The sequence below is a fragment of the Triticum urartu genome, chromosome 3A (assembly GCF_056163025.1).
Source record: "Triticum urartu cultivar PI428250 chromosome 3A, HENAU_Tu73, whole genome shotgun sequence".
In the NCBI taxonomy this organism is placed as follows: Eukaryota; Viridiplantae; Streptophyta; class Magnoliopsida; order Poales; family Poaceae; genus Triticum; species Triticum urartu.
The window spans coordinates 632,085,132-632,109,678 of NC_141875.1; the positions used below are offsets into that span (position 1 = coordinate 632,085,132).

Here is a 24,547-nt window from a genome sequence, read left to right on the forward strand (position 1 = left end):
TTTTTACATGAAAGATAAACATATTCTTCAGGTGTCTGCAAAGTTTCATGACCATATGACACCATGGGAGTTCAGGATAGAAAAAATAAAATCGGGGCTTCAAAACAAGAAATTTTGACCCTTTCTCAAACCTTTGATTTCCGTTTTTCTGTCTAGAGCTCTCTCAATGTCATACCGTCATGAAATTTTGCAGGCGCATATAATTTTGTTCATATTTCATTCAGAAAAGTATTGATTTTTTTTTTGCTATTCTTGCCAAATTTATTTTCATTGACAAGAGCAGATGAGCTCCACGCCGAAAGGCTGTCCTCTACCTAAGGCAAGGATCTTTCCGTGAGCAATAAGCCCCACATGCCATATACATATAAAATAGTGTGGCAAAATTTCCTAAGGCAGCTAAAGTGTAACTAAGAATTGGTGCACCTCAAGTAAGGTAAGTTCGAGAAAAATAATGTGGTAACATGTGGCAAAGTTAATCACAAACCAAACAGGGTCGTATTTTCTTGTATAAATTTATTGTATAGTTGTAAAATACTTATTGAATATAAGTAGATACATGGAAAGGGAGAGGCAGAGAGGGGGGTGGGGGCTGGCCACGACATCACCAACGAGGAAGAGGGTTGGCATGTTTAGAGGGGGTGTTCTGTACTGACTGCCGCTTAGATTGGATGTAGCCGGAGCCAAGAATATTTGACTAGGGGGGGGGGGGGGGGCAAATGAGGCTAACACAGGCTGGGAAGGGCCGAACACTGAAAAAATAATCTTTTTACAGCAAATGATCACTAAACATGTACTATACATAAGCAGATTAGTATTAAATCACTAATGTTAGGGAGGGGGGGGGGGGGCTAGGGCCCCTGCTGGTTCCCCTTTCTCCGCCACTGGCCGGAGCACAAGACGGGGACGGAGTCGACGATAAGGGCTCGGACAAGACCTTGCCAGAGGTGAAGTAGAGGAGAGGAAGGGACAATGGCTAAAAAAATGTGGCTCTACAGAAAGTTGGAGGAAAAGATCAACAGTGTCGCTTGAAGAGCTGGACCAATAAGTGGAGGTTGTTGGATTTTAATTCGATGGCCGTGGTGATTCAACTTAAATTTTAGAAAATTCCAGTTCCATGGATCATAGCCGGAGTTGAATTCAAGTTTGAATTATTTTAATTTCAATACTTTAGTTGAACTGTACTCTCTACGTCCGAAAATACTTGTCTTCAAAATGAAGAAAAATAGATGTATATAGAACTAACATATGTCTAGATACATCTCCTTTTATCCATTTTGATGACAAGTATTTCCGGACGGAGGGAGTACTATTTTAATTAGAACTAGTGTTGTATTTGAATATTTTCACTCATCGAAGGCTTGATATGCTATTTTGAGTGCTCTGGACATGAAAAAAATAGAGAAAAACATTAAAGAGGCAAGGCTAAATGGTCGGCTCCCCCATCAATATCTGTGGACTGGTCCGGACCAGTCCATAGACAAATACAATATCTGGTTTAGAGGCCGCGTTGGAGATGCCCAAAGCTGTCGAATCCACCGTTCATTCCAAGGATGCACAAGAACACAGGCAGTTTTGTACAATCCCAGACGAGCACAAACGCAGCCAACATCAGTAGTGGGCAATCACTCATTCCTGACCCTGAGGCTTGCGGGGTGGCATGTTCATGTTCTTGTAGGTGGTGAAGCCGCCGTCCACCACCAGGTTCTGGCCGGAGACGTACTTGGCATCGTCGGACGCGAGGTACACGGCCGCCTTGGCCACGTCCACCGCCTCGCACGTCGCGCCCTTGAGCTCGCCGAGGCCGCCGATGATGGCGGCCAGCTGCGCCTGGTCCGCGCCAGGGTACAGCTGGGAGAACTGCTCCAGCACCAGCGGCGTCGGCACGGCGTGCGGCGATATGCAGTTGATCCGGACGCCGTGGCGGGACAGCTCGGCGGCGGCGGTCTTGACGAGCCCGGCGACGGCGAGCTTGGAGACCGCGTAGGGGTACGTGCCGAGGCCGCCGAGGAGACCGCTGATGCTGGCCATGCAGAGGATGGAGCCGGAGCCCGCCGGCGCCATGACCCGCATCGCGTGCTTGATCCCCGCCAGGGTGCCGCGCACATTCACGCTCATGACGCGGTCGAACTGGCCCAGATCCAGGCTGGCCACCTCCGACGTCCCGGAGAGCGCTCCCACGATGCCGGCGTTGTTGAACATGACGTCGAGCCGGCCGTGCTTTGCGACGGTGGCGTCCACGGCCGCGGCGACGCTTTCCTCGACGGTGACGTCGCAGTGGACGAAATGGGCCTGTGGGCCGAGCTCCTGGGCTGTCTCTACGCCCAGCGCAGAATTGACGTCGGCGATGACCACGGACGCGCCCTCCTGGATGAACTCGTGAGCCGTGGCCTTTCCGAGCCCACTCGCTCCACCAGTTATGAGTGCGATCTTCCCCTCGAGTCTGCAAAATGAGTCGATAGCAACTTATCGAGATTTGAGGATTTATCTTTCTATCTCTGCTAGTTACAGTGTGTCAAGATGCTCACTCGCTCTTGTGTATGTGTGGCGATATACACTTGGATGTGCAACAAGAAATGCAATTATGATATCAGGTCCATATGTGCCCAATATAGTAGATACTTAACAAAAAAATAAATCTCTAAGAAAAATAAATCAAATGTCTAGGTTTAAAATTGGTGTGGAATCATAGGCATACGTGTAAATTTCGGTACTCCCTCCGATCCAAATTAATTGACGCAACCTCTATACAATGTAAAATGGACATAATATAGAGCCTGCGTCAATTAATTCGTATCAGAGGGAGTAAATTCTTAAAAAGGGTTTAAGTTTTGTTTTAAAATTTTAATGTATGATTTATATCTAGCTCACAAATGATCATACTTTTGCACCAAATTTTAAATTTATGGCTTCCCGTTAAGTTTCCATTGTTTTTCTGAATGTATTTGAGATCATAAAATTCACTATCCACGTGTCTCTCATGTAAATGTAAATAAAATGAAGTTTATATGGAAAATCCGAATAACGTAAAGGAATGAGTGGAATTTAAAAGGAGGTAGTAACAATAAATAAAGTGTATGAATAATGTTCAGGTTGAAAGAGAGTAAGAGAAGAACATTTTTTTAAGAATATAAAGCTGATGACATACTTCTACGGTTTCAGCCCGCGATGGGTGTCTGTCGCGTTAGGAATCCACAATAGGCGACATATGTCTGCTTTCAAAGCTCGGCACCATCAAATAGCATAAAAAAAATCACCGTTCAGATGGTTAGGTTCCTTGTGGTTGAACTAGTTCACCAGGGTTCAAGTTGGCTGGTGCTCGCGTTTTTCTGAATTTATCTCAGACTTCCGAGTGATGTCCGTTCTGTGGGAGAATACGTTCTCATCGACTACAAGACACCTATGGTAAGGTGGGGTGTGTGTGTGTGTGTGTGTGTGTGTGTGTGTGTGTGTGTTTATAGGGTTGAGTGTATATGCATGAGTCATAGTTTCGTTGGTGTGTGTGTGTGTGTGTGTTTTTATAGGGTTAAGTGTATATGCACGAGTCATAGTTTTGTTCGTGAAATCTCACTGAGATTTTTTTTCCACACCAACATATTAGATGCTGATTTAGTCAAGGTTTTAGATTAGGCGTATTTTTTGCTGAAATAAAACAGACACTTTTGGAGAGAAAAGAAAAACACCGGTGGCGAGGTTTGGGATTCCGGTGAGAGGTGGTTGCCGGTACTCCCGGTTGTTGGACATGCATATCGGTGGCAAGTCAACGCTGGAGAGACAATGATTGAACAGAAAAAGTCTTGCTATGAGCCAAAACCCTGCCAAGTGACAACATCGCTGGCTTGCTTCCTGGAACCTACCACATCTCTCTCTCTCTCTCTCTCTCTCTCTCTCTCTCTCTCTCAGGTTGACATGATCAATGAACATGTATTTCGGAATCAAAACACCCTGGAGAACATCTCTTGTCCATCTTACTAATTAACTAACTACAACACCTGGCCAGGCAAGAGCTCTTGCTCATCTTACTAATTAATGGCTTACCTCCCCTTCTTCGCCGCTGCCGCCGACGAGCCCCGCCCTGCATCATCGGCCATCTCCTCGGCGATCTTCCCACTACAAAAGAGGACAAGAAACAACTACCATAAGTGATACAGCCGATCGTTGTTTGCATCACTAAAACAAAACACGCATACTTCAGCAGGGGAAACAAACAAAAAACTACTATATGCATGCAGTATGCACCCTACGATTTACAGGAGAGATCATAATCGACCTGTTCAAGAGCACCTGTGAACTTTGGTAGGAAGAATCACAGAGATTTCTGTGAGGGCGCGTTTTTCAGTCAAGGAAAGATGAAGCTAGCTAGCAAGGGATGCGACCTTACACATAACAGTAAGAAGGCATGCACCACCTCAGGATAGGTAGCCGATAGGGAAAATGTCTGAAGAAATACCTTAGCTGTCGCCGACGAGCCGGAGCAGTTTGTCCTAGTGAGAGAGAAGGAGAGAGAGAGATGGAGAGGGAGAGGGGGAGAGGGATGGTGGTGGTGTGTCAAGACGCTCTTATATAGAACCATGAAGGCCTTCCCTCAACCAACCAACCAACCAACCAACCAACCGTTCAAAGATGGAGACACTATTTTCATTTAGAATTTCACTAGACAATTGCCCGTGCGTTGCAACGGGAGTATAAACATTCCAGTAGATTAGCCCCTGACTGCACGTCTATTATTGTATTATTGTTTTTGAGAATCCACGTATATTATTATATTGATGCGCTAAAATCTTACCAAATCTTTGTATGCAATCGCCATGATTTATCTGTCATTTTATTGTTAAGCACTTATTTGGTAAGAATTTAATGACTTGCCAACAAAATATGTGTTTATTTTGATAAGATAATAAACATGAGACAATTGAATGGATGGGAGAAAAATCAAATATGGGAGGAAAAAACCAAGAGGATAAGGAAAGAGTGGGACGTATATATGGAAGGTTAGATGAAAGAGAGATGAAATGGGAACCTTCGTTTTTTTAAGTAGTAGAGATATTGATACACTAAAATCTTACCAAATCTTTGTATGCAATCGCCATGATTTCTCTGCCATTTTATTGTTAAGCACTTATTTGATAAGAATTTAATGACTTGCCAACAAAATATGTGTTTATTTTGGTAAGATAATAAACATGAGACAATTGAATGGATGGGAGAAAAATCAAAGTGGATAAGGAAAGACTGGGACGTATATATGAAAGGTTGGACGAAAGAGAGGTGAAATGGGAACCTTACGTCTTTTTAAGTAGATAGAAGAGATAGAGATAGAGATTATGGTGCAAATACTTGTTCTATCAACATGCAAATCATGCTATGGACCATCATAAAACATGTGCAAGTTCATTCTCCTATCCTATACATATTTTATAAATGTAGTCAAACAGTGGTTGTGGTTCGGTTTAGATGGCGACATAGAAGTGCAACATGCGGTCAAAAGATGGGTTACCCATAACCCTTTTTTGCCGCACAACACCACTTCTTCTCTCCTTGGTGCACATCGAGAAGAAGAGTAAGCGAGATTCGAGTGACTTGGTACTCAACAGAGCGAGATTTGTGAACTATGACCTCACAAACACCTCTTCTCGCATGCTAATAACTTTTCACAGAATGCAATGCCAACCTTCCAAGCAATAGGTACAAATTAAAATGTCCCCTCTTTCTAAAATTATAAATTGTTTTCTCATTGCCTAAGTAATGGGATCTCCTATCAAGAAGGTATGGGTTGCCGTTGTGTTATAACAATGTCTAGTGAAGCAATGAATATTCATTATATGATAATCCCCGTGTAATTACTATGGAGTTCTGTCTAGTGAAGCAATGAATATTCATTATGTGATAATCCCCGTGTAATTACTGTGGAGTTTTGTTTCTCTGACAGTTTTCAACCCCCACTGAATATGTTAGTTGGAGTGTGCATTATCCTTGGCACTCGTAAGTAAAATGATATCTCAGGGTTCTAGTGTACATTGAAAATGATTAAAGGACTATCTATGCTTGTTAAGCACATGAACAAGTGTTGGTCCTAAAGGTTGAAAGAAAATTTAGATGAAGATCCCTTATAAAAAAGGGAGAACGAAGACATCATATTAAATTCATGCAGCTTTTTCTTATGCTTAAATCATACAAACGTCATACTATAGAGGGAGGGGGGGGGGCGGTCACATAGTAATTTGAGGTGGAATTATATTGCCTATATTCAATCCTAATCAACATCGCAAGTTCCATAAAATGACTTGAGAAAGCGGAGATAAAAAATCTTTAAATATACACCTATGTGCTTTCTTTATGTGGCCCGGAGGTTCCGGGCTGAATCTCTTGGAGACCTAGAATCTGAACCAACCTCTAGGTGAGTCCAATAGCTCCCTGAGCTTGTGATCTCAATGGAAGGCCGACCAGAAGTCTCGTCCGGAATCCAAGCAGCCTCGAGGTTGCATCCAAAATCTTTGGGTTGAACCTACAGGTTGTACAACCGACATCCCAACGACAAGGGGTATCTCTTACCCTCAATCGATCCAAGCTTCTTCTCCCTCATACTCCATTATTACATAGCTCAAAAGTTTAATTTTATCCACATGTCCCTTTGTTAAATCCATCCAAGCATTTGAAGGGAAAGAAAGAGGAGTCCTCGATCTACACTTCCACATATATGAATATAAATTTTCTGCATACATTAACATCTTTCAAATATGATAAAAATTCACATATCTAAACTTTTTTAAAATACTTAAAACGATTGTACACATGATATAATGTTTGTATACATGAACCTTTTTAGATATGATGAACATTTTTTTCCATCTATATATTTTTTTAATCCAAAAAAATTCTGAAAGGTGTGTAAACATTTCTTAGCACATGATTTTTTTGCGTACATGAATATTTTTTAATACGTAATGAATAGTTCTATTTCATATATATGAACATTTATTATTACATATGTGACAGTTTGTTATTTCACAACACAATACCTACCATTTTCCAAACCTTTTTGACAACATTACTTAAAGCCGGTTGAGAAAAAATATCTCATTTTCCCCACAAATATATTATTTTTATATTATCCAATTCTCCTTTTACATTATTTTTCTAAAAACTGATAACTAAATAAAAGGACCGAAACCAGGCAGCAAGCGTTCGAAGCGTGTTTTTTTCTCTGAGATTTGAGTTTCTGTGTTGTATGCTCCGGTTTTGAATGCCTTGCTTTGGGTTTTCATATTTTTTCTATTTCTAATTTTTATTTTCATCATATGTGTTAACCTCTCACCCCTTGGATCCATGAAAAAAAATACCTTGCGCCACTTGCTGTCACCTGAGACATTTCGCCGGCAAAAAAGAAATTCTTTTTACCCTGCAAAAGGAAAAAAAAAACGTTTGCAAGTGTACCCCTACCTAGTGATTACGAGACTTCTGTACTCTGTTATCAGTTTCAGCAATAAGATTTGGGGTGAGAACTCTTCTACGACCAACATGGAAGATGGAACCCAACAACACCGCGGCCAATCCAAACGGATCGCCTAACGAACGAGCAGTGCCAAGACTTATCCCCTCGCGGTTACCTTCCCGCCACAGGCTGCCGCGGCAACTCAACCCACACACACGCACACGCTGACACACAGGCAGCAGCGGCGGCGGCAGCGGAACCAAGCATGTGGTCGGGAGCGGCAGCCGCGGCGGCGCGCACCGTGTCCCCGCCGCTCCACGCGCCGACGTCCCTGACCGGGCGGCGCGGCGCGGGGCGGCCGTCGACGGTGTCGGTGCGCGCGGGCGGCGGCGGGCTGATGGACTTCGTGGGCGGGGACCTGGTGAAGCCGGACCTGGGGCGGTGGCTGGACGACGTGGAGGAGCACAAGGCGCTGGCCATCTACCCGCCGCACGAGGGCGGCTACGAGGGCCGCTACCTCAACCGCCTCCGCTACCAGGGCTACTACTTCCTCGACCTCTCCGCGCGCGGCCTCGGCGACCCCGAGTCCACCCTCACCAAGATCCACCCCGTCTGCCCGGTCCGTCAGCAGAGCCGACGATGATGCATTTCCCTTTCGCCGCCATTAATGTCGTCTGCTCTGCTTAGCTTAGCTGACTGGGGGGCGCTGCTTGCTTTGCTGCTGCAGCCTAGCCTCGGGAGGCAGCCGGTGGCGAGGTGGTACTTCCCGCCGGAGGTGGACTACAGGCTCAGCCTGCTGCACCCGGACGCCAAAGGGCTCATCGTCTGGGTCTACGAGGCCAAGGTCTCCCCCATTCTCTCGCCACTCTCACACGTTGCTCATCGGCTCTGCTGTTTCTCATCGTTGTCGCGTGTTCGTTCCGTCTGCAGGTTCTGTCCAAGGCCGAGCTGCAGTTCCTGGCCATGCTCCCCGACCTCCGCCCCAAAGTCAGGGTGATCGCGGAATGCGGCAACTGGTACATCAATCTCCACCTGAACTCTCACTGAATTTACCAGAATCTGTGAATAACTTTCGAGCCGATTTGATTGATGCAGGAGAAAATTCATCTGGAAACCGCTGAAGCAAATATCGGGCCTCGAGCCTGATCCGGACGCCGAGGAATGAGGAGCCACCCTCCGGCAGCTACCTCGTTCAATCTCTCGCCTTACGCTCTGTTTTCAGCTTTGTACTGAGGAGCACGAGAAAGGATGTACATAAGTCTACATTTTGCTCAGTTTCACAAGAGAATCATCAATCGTGTAAAGCCTTTCAAATATACAGATCCAACAAATCAAATCATATATGCAAGCTCACACGCGTTCCGATACAGTCAGAGGCCTCAGCTTCTGGATTCAGGTCCACTGCACATGCACAGCACGGCACGGCCAAAATGTTCAGCGACGCAGGCACACGAGGTCGGTCCTGAGCAGGAAGGGGTAGCCGATCCCCCTCCTCTTGGAAGGGAACATGACGAACAGGAGGCTGACGACGAAGCCGACGACGAGGGGCACGGTGTTCACCACCTTCCTGGGCGCGCCGGGGTAGTAGCACCGGACGATGTCGTGGTGGGAGGCGGCGAAGGTCACGAAGGCCACCAGGGAGAGCGCGGTGTGGAACAGGTCCGACCACCGCAGCCTGTACCTCTCCGGCTCCCTCGGCGCCTTCCTCCGGCTCCGCCCGCCGGCGCAGAACGTCGCGATACCCGTCGGGGTGGCCACGCCGTAGCGGAGCCGGCCCGTGGCGGAGCGGAAGCTGTCGGTGAGCGTGAAGAAGACGCAGGAGGCGGCGCAGAGCAGCACGAACGCGCCGGTGAGCACGCGGTTGACGCGCGCGCACTTGCCGTCGTCGGTGACCAGCGGCGCGAAGATGGCGAAGGTCAGGATGGTGGCCGTCGGGAGGAGCACGTTGAGCCGGGCCGTGCCGCTCAGGACGAGGTTCATGACCAGGATGAAGCTCGAGGTGTCGTCAGCGTCGTCATCGTCGGCGTCTTGGTGCGGTTCACCGGCGTCTTTGCTGGTCTGATCGATGAGCACCTTGTATTCTTCTCCTTCTTGCTCAGCCATCGCCGGTGCGTGTGCAAGCGGGTTTGAGATTGTTGGGTTTGATGAGACGAGAAGGTTACGGGGTTAGTTAAAGGAGAGAGCTGAAATGAGCAAGCGCTGAAAAGAATCTGCCTGGCTTTGGACATGGAAGAAAGGATTGCTTTCGCAAGTGCAGCGAGGCAAACGGAACATTGCTATTACACAAGCAAAGAACATCACCACCAATGAGAAAATAGTGCGAAGATTCAACTGAAGTGAAAGAGGGAATGATTTTTTGAGTTCTTCAGATTCTTTCCCTATTTTCAAAGAATACAACAGTTACAGATGATAGCCGGTACAAGATGCATCCCCAATACTATACCATACCGGTTCCTCAAAAACAAAAATACATGGAAAACTTTTGATGTATAAGACATATATCCCCTGATACTCTACCGGTTCCTCGAAAACTACAAGGGGGAACGAGCCTTTTCCTGTTTATAGAGCCCTAAAGTACAATCTACAGACTGGATAGAATGAAAGAATGCGAACCATGGCCATAAGGATCACTAAGCATCTCAAGTTGGTCAAAATTATTCTGCTGCCCTTGGTGACCTCAGAGGGAGGCCTTCAGCAGCGGATCTAAGAGGAATTCCTTCAGACGCATAGCCGTTTTCATCACCATGTTTCGGAATCCTGATAGGCAGAGTCGGTGGGAGACCTATAATGCCAGAAAGTTAGAAGTTACCAAATATAGTTACCATGTGCAAACCAGAAGAAGGGAGGAGTGGAACCATACCATCAACCATATCTTTAGTCTTATGAAGAAGAAATGTCCCAGAAAGGATTGTCACAAAACCACACATCTCTGTCACAATTTGAGTTGGATTTTGACGATCCCAGTCCTGCAAGCAAGTAGTATTAGTAGTACAATATCTGTGAGCATTGTCACTAACTCTATACGATAAAACCGACGGTTTATCAAGTTTAACAGAAACATTTGTTGACTATAAACATACATTAGATAATTTACAGACTAGACGTCTGAACTCAAGATGGCATAGTAGTGACCATGGCACCGAGTGCTGACTAAAAGGCTTGAAACAAGAAGATGGATTATTGATTAAATGAACTTTACAAATGTTGTGTAGCCCCATGGACAATAGCCAAATCAACTGAAAAGATAATTACAAAGTTAAGCAGTCATTTCCAGATGACAAAGAATCGATAATTGGATTGTCCTAGACTTATAAAAACACTAATATGGCATAGATCATGATAGGTGAGCTCTTGGTTCCATGAGTTCAGTTTCAGATAATAAAAATGCTAATCCCAAAAATTCTCTCAAACGGAAAATTGGTAGGCAATTACATATTTGGGTAACATTGCTGCTCTTTACTCAGACCTCATTCAATAACTGTGTCCAACTTTGTTGAGACAAGATAGCTGCTAAAAGGCACTTCAGCAAGTAGCAATTCTAAAAGAAATTCACTGCATACTTAGTATAAGCAAGCACTACTTGATCTCATGTTAAACTTGCAATTAAACAAGTAGACTAAGCAGCACCATCTAGAGCACCATAAAAAAAACTACAAGCCCAAATATGTTACCTTGAACATTATGACGCTAGCCAGTATTGTTAGTGATGTAAACATAGTATAGTATATTGGTGAAACAACTGCCGTATTGAATGTGTCAAGAGCCTGCAAAAGCAAACATAGTAGGTTGAATAATGTACAAAACACCAAGCATAAGTTTGTAACAAGCAGAATCATGTACTCAGATACTAATATCAATAGCATGCCAGTGCCCATTATGGCAGATTAAAGATGTACTCCCTCTGCAACTTTTTATAAGATGTTTTTAGAGTCCATGACAATGTCATGGAAATGTCTTATATTAAGTTACAGAGGGAGTAATAATTTGCAGTACTAAAGTTATTTAGCAGATATTGAAGTACGATCACTAAGCAACGGAAGAACCATCGGCAAAGAAATTATTGTTACCTTGTTCAGATAGTTCATCTGTGTTAATATACATGCAACAACAATAATTGCGAACAACCATGTCTGTGGATAGATTAGCTGGTTTATCCCAGAAAAGGTCAGTTTCAAGGCTATACCAAGAGCTTTCACGCTCATGACCTGTCAAGTAAATAAAAATAATCAAAATTCGAGCATAATTAATCAATAGTATCACGTGAATAAACATTGAGCTAGTTATTCGTAAGTAGAACGGAGACATACCGATAGAGATCCTACAAGTGAACAAACACCAATATAAACCATGATATGTGTCTGACCATACTGTGGGATATAACGGAATATGAGCACAAAAGTTGCAGCAAGCACGATTGTCGCATAAAATAAAAATGCTGCAAGAAAACACAAAAATATTGGTACTTTATAAGACAAATAGGCAAAGCATGGTTGCTAATCAGGGAAAGAAAGGAAAGTACCTGGTTCTGTAGCAAGATCCCACACTTCTGCGACAGACTCAATTTCACGCTCCTGGGGGGCATGAAGCACAATAGTTGTTGAACCCACGACACAAAGAACACATCCAAGTATACCAAATATATGTAGCTTCTCCTTTAACATAATGTCTGCAAGAACGGCGCTGTGCGAGAAATACGTTAGTTAGAATGACCACAGATTTTCACAATTGTCAGCACTCAGCAGCTGAACATCTCAAGATTTATCATTAAGGACCTGACTTCTGGCTTTTACCTAATGATGATGCTAAGTGCACCAAGTGGAGTGACGAGTATAGCAGGAGCAAATGCATATGCTGCAAAGTTAGCAACTTCTCCAACGATCACTGGGAAACAGCACTGAATACTGTCAGGATCACATTGTTAAGTAGAAGCAGTACATGAAGATCCACTTGTATCAGAGAGATGCACTTACTTGTAATCATTCCTGCCCACCATAATGGTTCATACAAATAAGAGTACCCACCAACCCCTGCCATACACAGCAAATTTGTGGGTAACAGTCAGCGAGAATAAACTGTTTTGGGCTTATAAACAGAATCATCTAGTTGAACATAATTAAATAGCTTAAGAACTAAAATCTTCAGAATCATTGCTCGGGCCAATTTTGGTAATTGCTCTGCACATACTTGAAGCCAAGAACAGCTCTCAAAAATCAAAATGACAGAATGCTAACTTTTACCGTATTTGGAAGAATTAACTAGCAAGGTCATTCTCCACTAAATTGAACTAGTACATAAAAAAATTAATGTACTCGATTGGCTGAACAATGAGATGAGAACCAGACTACAGTGCAACCGTGTAAAGCACAATGCAGAATAAAAGCAATACCGACATTGTTACGGCACCGTTGGCTACAAACTCCAGCATATGTGAACTCCCAACATCTAAATCGGCGTCAACATTATCAGCCTAAACTCTGACGCACTCACCCTATCCCTAACCCCATTACATGTCCACTGTTCCAACATGGATTTCAGCTGGAATGGGGATCTAAGCATAATCAGGCACCAGCGTCTGTCAGCTCAGATCAGAGCACCAACCAGGGCAAACAAATAACACACTTAGGAGATCGACAGGCAAGGCAATGATGTCTCGATGGTAAGCAGCGCAATTAGGTCACCTGCGCGGACGCCGGACGCGCCGGCCTTCCTGAGCCCCTTCTTCTTGACGATGAAGCTGGTGCCGATGAAGACGCTGGAGGAGAGCGCGAGCACCAGCCCCTTGATGTTGTCCGTGGACATCCCCGTGTAGGACTCCACCCAGCTGCCGCCGCCCGAGCCGGCGGCCGCCGAAGTGGACGTTTCCGCCGCCATGCCTCCCGCGGGCGCAGGAATTCCCGAGAAACCCTCCCTCCGTCCCGTGTGCCCCGCCGCTAGATCGCGCCGTGCGAGATCCCGATGCGGCGAGCGGTGGGAGGCGTCGGGCGCGGGGGGTTCGGCTCACCGCTCCGGCCAGGTCACGACCGCCTCGCGCAGACGCTCCGCATTCGCGGTGTTTTCGGCTGTGGGGGGAGAGGAGAGCGAATCGGACGCAGACAACGGCGACGGCGACGGCGACGCCGGCGAGGAGGTAACGGGTGAAGGGGAAGGTTGCGCGAGTCCACGCCGCGCGGATATGTTCGGGTGTGGACTGGCTAGTGCCTAGTTGGCGAGCCGGTCTTGCTTAGCATCGAGGCAAGCGGCATCGGCTTGTGACCAAGATTTGCTTGCCAATGAATTTAAAAAAAAAAAAAGAATTGCTTGCCAATGCATTTCAAAGAAAAAAAAAGATTTGCTTGCCAATGCTACTTTTCTTTTAGCATCAGTACACTCACTCCTATGAACGCACACACGCACACCCTATCCCTATAAGCACCTCGACTGAGCCGGCACATCATCTTGAGATTTACGAAGTCACCGTAGGCACCTTGTCATCGACGGGAATGTCTCCTCCCGCTAAAAGCGCATCGCCGGAAATCCTGAAATAAATTCAAAAATAATGCAAGCACCAGGATTTGAACACTGGTGGGTTGGGGATACCACTGTTCACCTAACCATCTCAACCACAGGTTGATTTGCGCTTACCAATGATACTTGCAGTTTCTTTCCTAGTAATAATATTTAGGCAGGAAATGATAGTTTGTGTAATGAAGTTTATGGAGGGATTAGACGTGGAGAATAGATTTTTACTCTCATTTATTTTCTTGGTATACGAAGAAAACTACTCCCTCCGTTTTAAAATAGATGACTCAACTTTATACTAACTTTAGTCATGGGAGTAATACGGAATAAAAGTCTATTTTGAAACGGAGAGAATAATACGGAATAAAAGTCTGATCACATGAGAAGAAAATGATGGAAGTTGGCTTCTGAATCTCTTGTCCCCCTTTCGATTTAAACTCCCGATCCCTTTAACCAATCAATGTACTTTTAATCTCGTCGTCCTTCAATTTGCAGTTCTCGTCTTTAATTCCCACGAACTAAGCAAGGTGTAGAGCACTTTGATTTATAATTTAAAAATATAAATTTGGCGGCTTTGGTGGATGGCTTCAACAAATGATCGAGCAAACGATACGACTCTAGTGTGGGCGACAAAACCAAGCTTTAGTCCAGTCCCAGAAACCAAGACTGGAATTCGAGCTGCACTGGCGACCATTGCTGGCGAGATACCGGGCCCGATCTCCACACTTGATTCCAGTACTATGTCCTCGCCATTGGCTATGAGTTAGCAGAGTGGCCTCGGAGTGTTGTGATGTTCTTTTCTTGTTAGAGTCCAAAAGGCTCTGCTCGATGTTTCCTTCTTTCCGGTTACAGCTGGCCCATGCGTTGTGAACTCATGTGGTACTTGGGTTTTGGGTTCCTTTTCAATGAACTAGAACAATGCCCATGCATTGCAACGGGATATAAATATTCTGGTACGTTAGCTTGTGATTTATCTGTCAATAATAATGCGATTGTGTAAGTAAATGCTCATCAAATGATAGTGAATTACCTTATATTTTGATTAGAAGTTTGGTAAGTAAAGTAAGTGAAATTGGTTCAAAAGATAAGGAAATTAAAGTGATTGATTATCATATACTCCCTCCGTTCTTAAATATTTGTCTTTCTAGACTTTTCAAATGACTACTATATACGGATGTATGTAGATATATTTTAGAGTGTAGATTCACTCAGTTTGCTTCGTATGTAGTCACTTGTTGAAATGCCTAGAAAGACAAGTATTTAGGAACGGAGGGAGTATATGGAAGTTGGACGAAGGGGTGGTGGGAAGAAAAGTGAAATGGGAACCTTACGTTCTTTTTAAGTACTAATAAATAATTTTTACCTAATAATAAAGCAAATTGGGTTTCTTTCGTCCGTCATGACATTTTTCAGAAAAGTCCCTCTATTTCAGAGAATTCAACCCGCAGTCCTGTTTTAAGTTAAAACGAATCATTATTTTCGTATTTTACACAAAAGTCCCTACCTTTTCTTGAAATCAACCCGCCGTCTGGATTTAAGTCACACCCGAACCGTTATTTTATATTTTTCAAAAAAACCCTGATGTTTTAGGTAATTCATCCGCGGATCATATTTAAGTCAAACAAATGCTTTTTAAAATCATCCATATCTTTTAAACCATAACTCCGATTTCAACATGTTATATATGAAATTTGATTAGAAAAATATGTAGAACATGAATATGAGATTATTTTTACCTGTTAAGTATTTTTAAATATTATTTTGGAATATATTTGAGTCAAACCAAAGGATTTTCTAAATTATCTGTATCTTTTAAACCGTAACTTCGATTTTAACATATAATATATGAAATTTTATTAGAAAAATGTGTAGAATCTAAATATGATGTTAATTTTACCGGTTAAATATTTTTAAAATATTGTTATGGAAGCAAACTTATAATTTATAGCGCAAGATTTGTTTTTTTTCATACCGGTGGCGATCCGGATTGCAAATAAACACCTGACTATAACCATATACGGAAAAGAAAATATCGATAACTACACATGCATACCTCTGAAAAATGTCGCAGGGGAAAACAACAGATTTCTCATCGCGGGAGTGAGAGAAAGCGAGCGAGAGAGAGAGAGAAAGGGAGGGAGAGAGAGGGAGAGGGAAGAGAGAGGGAGAGAGAGACGCCTTAGGATTAACCATATTCAACACACGTTTTTTGTTGTTTTGTGTGGACCTATTGTGGTCTTGAGTGATGGTTGTTGAGTTAAGAGTGTGTGTTATGTTTTCTCTCCCGTTGCAACGCACGGGCGAGCGAGAGAGAGAGAGAGAGAGAGAGAGAGAGAGAGAGAGAGAGAGAGAGAGGAGAGAGAGGGAGAGAGAGACGCCTTAGGATTAACCATATTCAACAAACGTCTTTTGTTGTTTTGTGTGAACACCGAGCCCATCGCCGGCGAGGGTGATAAGGAGGATAAGCGGCAACACAAATATGATGCCTCGCAAAAATAAAAGGAGATGGACCTATTGTGGTCTTGAGTTAAGACCGTGTGTTATGTTTTCTCTCCCTTGCAACGCACGGGCTCTTTTGCTAGTAAATATAATATATACATGGAAGGTTGGACGAGGGGGTGGTGGGAAGAAAAGTGAAATAAAACATTACGTTCTTTTTAAGTAGTATAATCTCTACTACCTAAAAGAAACATAATGTTCCGTCTCCCCTCTTACGTCAATCCTTTCGTTGATCCCACCTCCACCAATGCTACCGCTCTGTAACACCCACAATGCGGATATATCTCCCACGTGTCGAAGCACGACTTAGAGGCATAGCCGTATGGTAGTTTTGTTGCAAGAGGGGTAATCTTCACACGATCCCATGTACTGAATAAGAAAGGGATAAAGAGTTGTCTTACAATCACCACTTCACACAAATACAAGTTAAACATACATCATCCAGAGTACAATCAAGGTCCGACTACGGAACCAAAAATAAAGGAAGACAACCCCAAATGCTAGATCCCCGATCGTCCCAACTGGGCTCCACTACTGATCAACCGGAAAAGACACATAACAATGATCAAGATCTTCATCGAGCTCCCACTTGAGCTCGGTTGCATCACCTGCACTGGTATCATCGGCACCTGCAACTATTTGGAAGTATCTGTGAGTCACAAGGACTCAGCAATCTCACACCCGCGAGATCAAGACTATTTAAGCTTATGGGTAGGGTAAGGTAATGAGGTGGAGCTGCAGCAAGCACTAAGCATATATGGTGGCTAACATACGCAAATAAGAGCGAGAAGAGAAGCAATGCAACGGTCGAGAAGCTAGAAGTGATCAAGAAGTGATCCTGAAACTACTTACGTTCAAGCATAACACAAGACCGTGTTCACTTCCCGGACTCTGCCGAAAAGAGACCATCACGGCTACACACACGGTCGATGTATTTTAATTAAGTCAAGTGTCAAGTTCTCTACAACCGAATATTAACAAATTCCCATATGCCACATAACCGTGGGCACGACTTTCGAAAGTTTAAACCCTGCAGGGGTGTCCCAACTTAGCCCATCACAAGCTCTCACGGTCAAGGAAGGATATTCCTTCTCCTGGGAAGACCCGATCAGTCTCGGAATCCCGGTTACAAGACATTTCGACAATGCTAAAACAAGACCAGCAAGACCGCCCGATGTGCTGACAATCCCGATAGGAACTGCACATATCTCGTTCTCAGGGCAACACCGGATGAGCACTCCGTGCAACTAAAACCAGCCCTCAAGTTTCCCCGAGGTGGCGCTGCAAAGGACTCTAGTTCGGACCAACACTTAGAGAAGCACTGGCCTGGGGGTTAAAATAAAGATGACCTTCGAGAGCGTGACTCCCAAGGGAAAAGTATAGGTGGTGGTGAGGCAAATGGTAAAACCAAGGTTGGGCCTTGCTGGAGAAGTTTTATTCAAAGCGAACTGTCAAGGGGTTCCCATAACACCCAACCGCGTAAGGAATGCAAAATCAAGGAACATAACACCGGTATGACGGAAACTAGGGCGGCAAGAGTGGAACAAAACACCAGGCATAAGGCCGAGCCTTCGACCCTTTACCAAGTATATAGATACATTAATTAACAATAATAGATATTGTGATATCCCAGCATATCCATGTTCCAACATGGAACAAACTTCAGCTTCACCTGCAACTAGCAACGCTATAAGAGTGGCTGAGCAAAAACGGTAACATAGCCAAACAACAGTTTTCTAGGAAGGTGGGTTAGAGGCTTGACATGGCAACATGGGAGGCATGATATAACAAGTGGTAGGTAGCGCGACGTAGAGATAGAGCGAACAACTAGCAAGCAAAGATAGGAGTAATTTCGAGGGTATGGTTATCTTGCCTGAGATCCCGCAAGGAAGAAGAACGAGTCCATGAAGTAGACAAACGGACGTAGTCGAACGGATCCTCACAACCCCGAAATGAAACCAAAGCTAACGAGAGAAGCAACCCGGAAAGAAGCAAGCAACATAGTAAGCACCCATCACATAAACATGGCATGATGCACAACCAAGTATGATGCATGTACGGTTTAATGAGGCATGGCATGGCAAAGTGCACAAACAATACTACAAATTAAGTGGAGCTCAATAAGCAACGAGTTACGTATTAACGAAACACCACATACAATTACTTAGTTCTCTCTCATTTATGTACCCAACAACATTAAATGTTATTAAACATGGCAATGGGTGAAGCATATGAAAACTATACATTTAAGCAAGTTTAAATGAGGCCGGAAACAACAACAACAATTCCGGAAAATCCTCATATGCATATTTCAAATTAGCTACTGTTCTGCCCTAAACATATTTTTAGAGTTGTTAAACATGCAAAGTAAGTACATCATGTTAATCTATGCATTTTTATGCCCCATTTACATATAAAGATTATTAAATTTGGAGCTACGGTTATTTAGTTATGAAATAAAACATTTCAGCATGGCATTTAAGCAAATTAATGCAAACAACAAGTTTAACATTTTAAACATGCATGAAAGTTGGATATTATGAAACTAGATGAAAATCTAAGCGTTTTCATATATAAAGTTTTTACATATGATTCACGGATTGTGAGTTATTAAATGCATGAACTCTAGGGACTTTTCTGTAAAACCACGTTCTCTGGAATAAGTACTAAATCCGTCCAAACGAAAAAAACATTACACGGGCCGAAACTGAGATCTGGCCCAACATGCACAAGGGGCTGGAGCGGGGTCTGCTCACCCATGGGCCATGGCCCGTTTGCAGAGGAGGCCCGCTGGACCAACGGGCGAGGCGCGGCTGTGGTGATGTGGGGAGGCAGGCCGAAGCTCTCCCGTGGGCCGGTGCAGCTGTGGAGGCCCACGCGACAGAGCGAGGGGTGCGGCTGCGGCCCAACCACGCTCGCGGTCAACGGGCGCAGCTGGGTCGATCAGGCACGGTCAACGAAGAGCGGCGGCTACAGCGGCCGAGCTCCGGCAAGGGCGGCGCGCGGGGAAACGGCGACGGGCGCGGCCCGCGAGGTCGGGAACGGGCATATCCAGGCGAGGGGGTCCCGGATCTGACGGTGGTGGAGGGCGAGGGGGCCGGCGACGGCGGCTAGGCCATCTCCGGCGACGAGTGGCGGATATGCAAAATAGCAGGGAGGCGAGGCTGCATCAGGGAGGGAGAGAGAGCACGGAAGAAGGGGAGCAGGGAGCGGCAGCTGGCCTGGTGGCATGGGGTCGAGGGAGCTCCAGCGCGGCGGGGTCGTGGCCTCCGGCGAGATCCGGTTGCCGGAGACGGGCGCAACAACGGAGGGAGGCACGAGCTTCCTGGCGGCGGAGCAGGCGGGCTCAGGGACGGGCCCTGATGGGCTTGGCGGGCCTACCCCGGGTACGGGCGGGCCACGGTGGCGCTGAAGACTGCCAGGGACACGTGGCGGCTTGGGAGAGGTGGAGGCTGGCGGCTGCGGCGACGCCAGCCAGTGGGGATGCGCCAAGTGGCGGCAAGGGTGCGTCCGGCGTGGAAATGGAGGTGGGCGGTGATACATCTCTAACGTATCTACTTTTCCAAACACTTTTGCCCTTGTTTTGGACTCTAACTTGCATGATTTGAATGGAACTAACCCGGACTGACGCTGTTTTCAGCAGAATTACCATGGTGTTATTTATGTGCAGAAACAAACATTCTTGGAATGACCTGAAACTTCACGAAGCAACTTTTCAGAAAATATGAAAAATACCTGCAAAAGATGAAGGCCAGGGGGCCCACCACCTCTCCACGAGGGTGGGGGCGCGCCTGCCCCCCTAGGGCGCGTCCCCTACCTCGTGGGCCCCCTGTTGCCTCTCCGACTCCAACTCCAACTCCATATATTGTGTTTTGGGGAGAAAAAAATTGGAGAGAAGAAATCATCGCGTTTTACAATACGGAGCCGTCGCCAAGCCCTAAAACCTCTCGGGAGGACTGATCTGGAGTCCGTTCGGGGCTCCGGAGAGGGGAATCCGTCGCCATCGTCATCATCAACCATCCTCCATCACCAATTTCATGATGCTCACCGCCGTGCGTGAGTAATTCTATCGTAGGCTTGCTGGACGGTGATGGGTTGGATGGGATCTATCATGTAATCGAGTTAGTTTTGTTAGGGTTTGATCCCTAGTATCCACTATGTTCTGAGATTGATGTTGCTATGACTTTTCTATGCTTAATGCTTGTCACTAGGGCCCGAGTGCCATGATTTCAGATCTGAACCTATTATGTTTTCATCAATATATGAGTGTTCTTGATCCTATCTTGCAAGTCTATAGTCACCTATTATGTGTTATGATCCGTTAACCCCGAATTGACAATAATCAGGATACTTACCGGTGATGACCGTAGTTTGAGGAGTTCATGTATTCACTATGTGTTAATGCTTTGTTCCCGTTCTCTATTAAAAGGAGGCCTTAATATCCTTTAGTTTCCGTAAGGACCCCGCTGCCACGGGAGGGTAGGACAAAAGATGTCATGCAAGTTCTTTTCCATAAGCACGTATGACTATGTTCGGAATACATGCCTACATTACATCAATGAACTGGAGCTAGTTCTGTGTCACCCTAGGTTATGAATGTTACATGATGAACCGCATCCGGCATAATTCTCCATCACTGATCCATTGCCTACGAGCTTTCCATATATTGTTCTCCGCTTATTTACTTTCCCGTTGCTATTGCTATCATCACTACAAAATACCAAAACACTACTTTTACTACTGTTACCTTTTGCTACCATTATCACTACTATCATATTACTTTGCTACTAAATACTTTGCTGTAGATACTAAGTTTCCAGGTGTGGTTGAATTGACAACTCAGTTGCTAATACTTGAGAATATTCTTTGGCTCCCCTTGTGTCGAATCAATAAATTTGGGTTGAATACTTTACCCTTGAAAACTGTTGCGATCCTCTATACTTGTGGGTTATCAAGACTATTTTCTGGCGCCGTTGCCGGGGAGCATAGCTCTATTCTTTGAGTCTCTTGGGATATATATCTGCTTATCATTATGAAGAACTTGAGAGATCCAAAAACCAAGATCTATCCCTCAACCAGGAGGGGAGGTAAGGAACTGCCATCTAGCTCTGCACTTGATTCACCTTCTGTTTTAAGTAAGCTTGCGAGACCTACACCTGCTTCTGCTATTCGTTCTGATATGTTGCTTGTTATTGATGATGCCACTTTTGCTATGCATGATACTTATGATGAAACTACCTCCATGCCTGATACTACTGTGCCACTTAGTGATTTTCTTGATGAACAACTTGCTAGGGCTAGAGAGATTGAAAATATTGAATCTGATGATACTGATGAAAGTGATGATGAAGAATCACTTGTTATTCCTAAGGGTTATGTTTTTGATCAAGAAGCTTCTTTCACTATTTTAGCTTGCAAAAATAGAAATGAACTCAAAAGGTTATTAGCTAAATGGAGTAAGCAATCTCTAAATGCTAGAATGAAACCTGACCCTGCTTTTGCTACTTCACATATCTGTGTTACTGATAAGTATTATGAATTCTCTGTTGATCCTGATATAATTACTTTGGTTGAATCTGATCCTTTTCATGGTTATGAATCTGAAACTGTTGTGACACATCTTACTAAGTTGAATGATATAGCCACCCTGTTCACTAAAGATGAGAGAACTCGTTACTTTTACATCCTTAAAATATTTTCGTTCTCATTAAAGGGTGATGCTAAGATATGGTTTAATTCTCTTGATCCTGGTTGTGTGCGTAGTCCCCAGGATATGATTTATTACTTCTCTGCTAAATATTTCCCTGCTCATAAGAAACAAGATGCTTTAAGGGATATATATAATTTTGTGCAAACTGAAGAAGAGAGTCTCCCACAAGCTTGGGGGAGGCTTCTCCAATTACTTAATGCTTTGCCTGATCATCCTCTTAAGAAAAATTAAATACTTGATATCTTTTATAATGGACTAACCGATGCCTCCAGAGATTACCTGGATAGTTGTGCCAGTTCTGTTTTCAGGGAAAGAACACTGGATGAAGCTGAAATTCTATTGAATAATATGTTGACAAATGAAAATAATTGGACACCTCCGGAGCCAATTCCTGAGCCTATTCCTAAACCAACTCCGAAGAAGAGGGGTATTCTATTTCTCAGTCCTGAAGATATGCAAGAGGCAAAGAAACCTATGAAAGAAAAAGGTATTAAAGCTGAAGATGTTAATAATTTACCTCCTATTGAAGAAATGCATGGTCTTAATTTACTGCCTGTTGAAGAAACATATGATTTTAATCCTTTACCTATTGAAGAAACTCATGGTCTTGATAACCCGACACAGGTAGTAAAGGTAAATTCTCTCTATAGATATGATAAAGCTGGAATCCCATTTACTAAGTTTGCTAGCCCATGCTTAGATGAGTTTGATAAATTTATGGTTAAGCAAGAAGATTTTAATGCTTATTTTGGTAGACAATTGAAATACAATTCAAATATGCTTGAACACTTGGGTGATTATATGGCTAATGTCAAAGGTGAACTTAAACTTATTAGTAAACATGCTTCTATGATTACCACTCAAGTAGAACAAGTACTTAAAGCTCAAAATGATTTGCTCAATAAATTGAATAGTAAAGATAATGATAATGCTGTTAGAGTTATGACTAGAGGTGGTAGAATGACTCAGGAACCTTTGTATCCTGACGGCCATCCTAAGAGAATTGAGCAAGATTCTCAGAGAAATAATATAGATGCACCTAGTCCTTCTAAAAGGAAGAAAAAGAAAAATGATAGGACTTTGCATGCTTCTAGTGAACCTATTACCGAAACACCTGAGAATCCAAATGATATTTCTATTTCTGATGCTGAAACACAATCTGGTAATGAACCTGAAACTAGTGATAATGTTAATAATAATATTCATAATGATGCTCAACCTAGTAATGATAATGATATAGAAATTGAACCTGCTGTTGATCTTGATAAACCACAATCAAAGAATCAACGTTATGATAAGAAAGACTTTGTTGCTAGGAAACATGGTAAAGAAAGAGAACCATGGGTTCAGAAACCCATGCCTTTTCCTCCCAAACCATCCAAGAAAAAGGATGATGAGGATTTTGAGCACTTTGCTGAAATGATTAGACCTATCTTTTTGCGTCTTCAATTAACTGATATGCTTAAAATGAATCCTTATGCTAAGTATATGAAAGAAATTGTTACTAGTAAAAGAAAGATACCGGAAGCTGAAATTTCCACCATGCTTGCTAATTATACTTTTAAGGGTGGAATACCAAAGAAACTTGGAGATCCAGGAATACCCACTATACCATGCTCCATTAAAAGAAACTATGTTAAAACTGCTTTATGTGATCTTGGAGCCGGTGTTAGTGTTATGCCTCTCTCTTTATATCGTAGACTTGATTTGAATAAGTTGACACCTACTGAAATATCTTTGCAAATGGCTGATAAATCAACTGCTATACCTTTCGGTATTTGTGAGGATGTGCCTGTTGTAGTTGCAAACGTTACTATTTTAACGGACTTTGTTATTCTTGATATTCCCGAGGGCGATAGTATGTCTATTATTCTTGGAAGACCCTTTTTGAATACTGCAGGGGCTGTTATTGATTGCACTAAAGGCAATGTCACTTTTCATGTTAATGGTAATGAGCATATGGTACACTTTCCAAGGAAACAACCTCAAGTTCATAGTATCAACTCTATTGGAAAAATTCCATCGATTATATTTGGAGGTTTTGAATTTCCTCTTCCTACTGTCAAGAAGAAATATGATATTCTTATTATTGGGGATGTGCATATCCCCGTTGAGGTAACATAGTGTTATTCGAAATTTCTCCGGTTCCATGTTGAGGGAGTCCTGGATTAGGGGGTCTCCGGACAGCCGGACTATCTCCATTGGCCGGACTGTTAGACTATGAAGATACAAGATTGAAGACTTTGTCTCGTGTCCGGATGGGACTCTACTTGGCGTGGAAGGCAAGCTAGGCAATACGTATATGTATATCTCCTCCTTTGTAACCGACCTTGTGTAACCCTAACCCTCTCTATGTCTATATAAACCGAAGGGTTTTAATCCGTAGGACAACAATCACAACATACAATCAT

The 24,547-nt window shown here is 43.9% G+C and overlaps 4 protein-coding genes across 4 annotated transcripts; 1 reads left to right on the forward strand and 3 right to left on the reverse strand.

Moving 5' to 3' along the window:
- Positions 1-1,387: 1,387 nt before the first annotated feature.
- On the reverse strand, positions 1,388-4,582 carry LOC125548962 (momilactone A synthase). Its single transcript, XM_048712471.2, has 3 exons — positions 4,448-4,582; positions 4,036-4,107; positions 1,388-2,440 (listed from the first exon to the last, which is right to left on the reverse strand). Exons 2-3 carry the CDS (start codon positions 4,086-4,088, stop codon positions 1,627-1,629), a joined length of 867 nt encoding a protein of 288 aa, XP_048568428.1. The 5' UTR covers positions 4,089-4,107; positions 4,448-4,582; the 3' UTR covers positions 1,388-1,626.
- A 3,005-nt stretch (positions 4,583-7,587) lies between these two features.
- Positions 7,588-8,782, forward strand: NDHN (NADH dehydrogenase-like complex N). The gene is made up of 4 exons (XM_048709665.2): positions 7,588-8,048; positions 8,157-8,273; positions 8,360-8,445; positions 8,525-8,782. The coding sequence occupies exons 1-4, from the start codon at positions 7,695-7,697 to the stop codon at positions 8,592-8,594; spliced, it is 627 nt and encodes a 208-aa protein (XP_048565622.1). The 5' UTR covers positions 7,588-7,694; the 3' UTR covers positions 8,595-8,782.
- Positions 8,705-9,623, reverse strand: LOC125545647 (protein DMP2-like). Its single transcript, XM_048709664.2, has one exon. It carries the CDS (start codon positions 9,530-9,532, stop codon positions 8,864-8,866), a length of 669 nt encoding a protein of 222 aa, XP_048565621.2. The 5' UTR covers positions 9,533-9,623; the 3' UTR covers positions 8,705-8,863.
- A 138-nt stretch (positions 9,624-9,761) lies between these two features.
- On the reverse strand, positions 9,762-13,640 carry LOC125545646 (putative magnesium transporter NIPA4). Its single transcript, XM_048709663.2, has 9 exons — positions 13,108-13,640; positions 12,400-12,456; positions 12,220-12,310; positions 11,949-12,109; positions 11,737-11,864; positions 11,497-11,634; positions 11,101-11,193; positions 10,290-10,395; positions 9,762-10,211 (listed from the first exon to the last, which is right to left on the reverse strand). Exons 1-9 carry the CDS (start codon positions 13,298-13,300, stop codon positions 10,084-10,086), a joined length of 1,095 nt encoding a protein of 364 aa, XP_048565620.1. The 5' UTR covers positions 13,301-13,640; the 3' UTR covers positions 9,762-10,083.
- Positions 13,641-24,547: the final 10,907 nt, after the last annotated feature.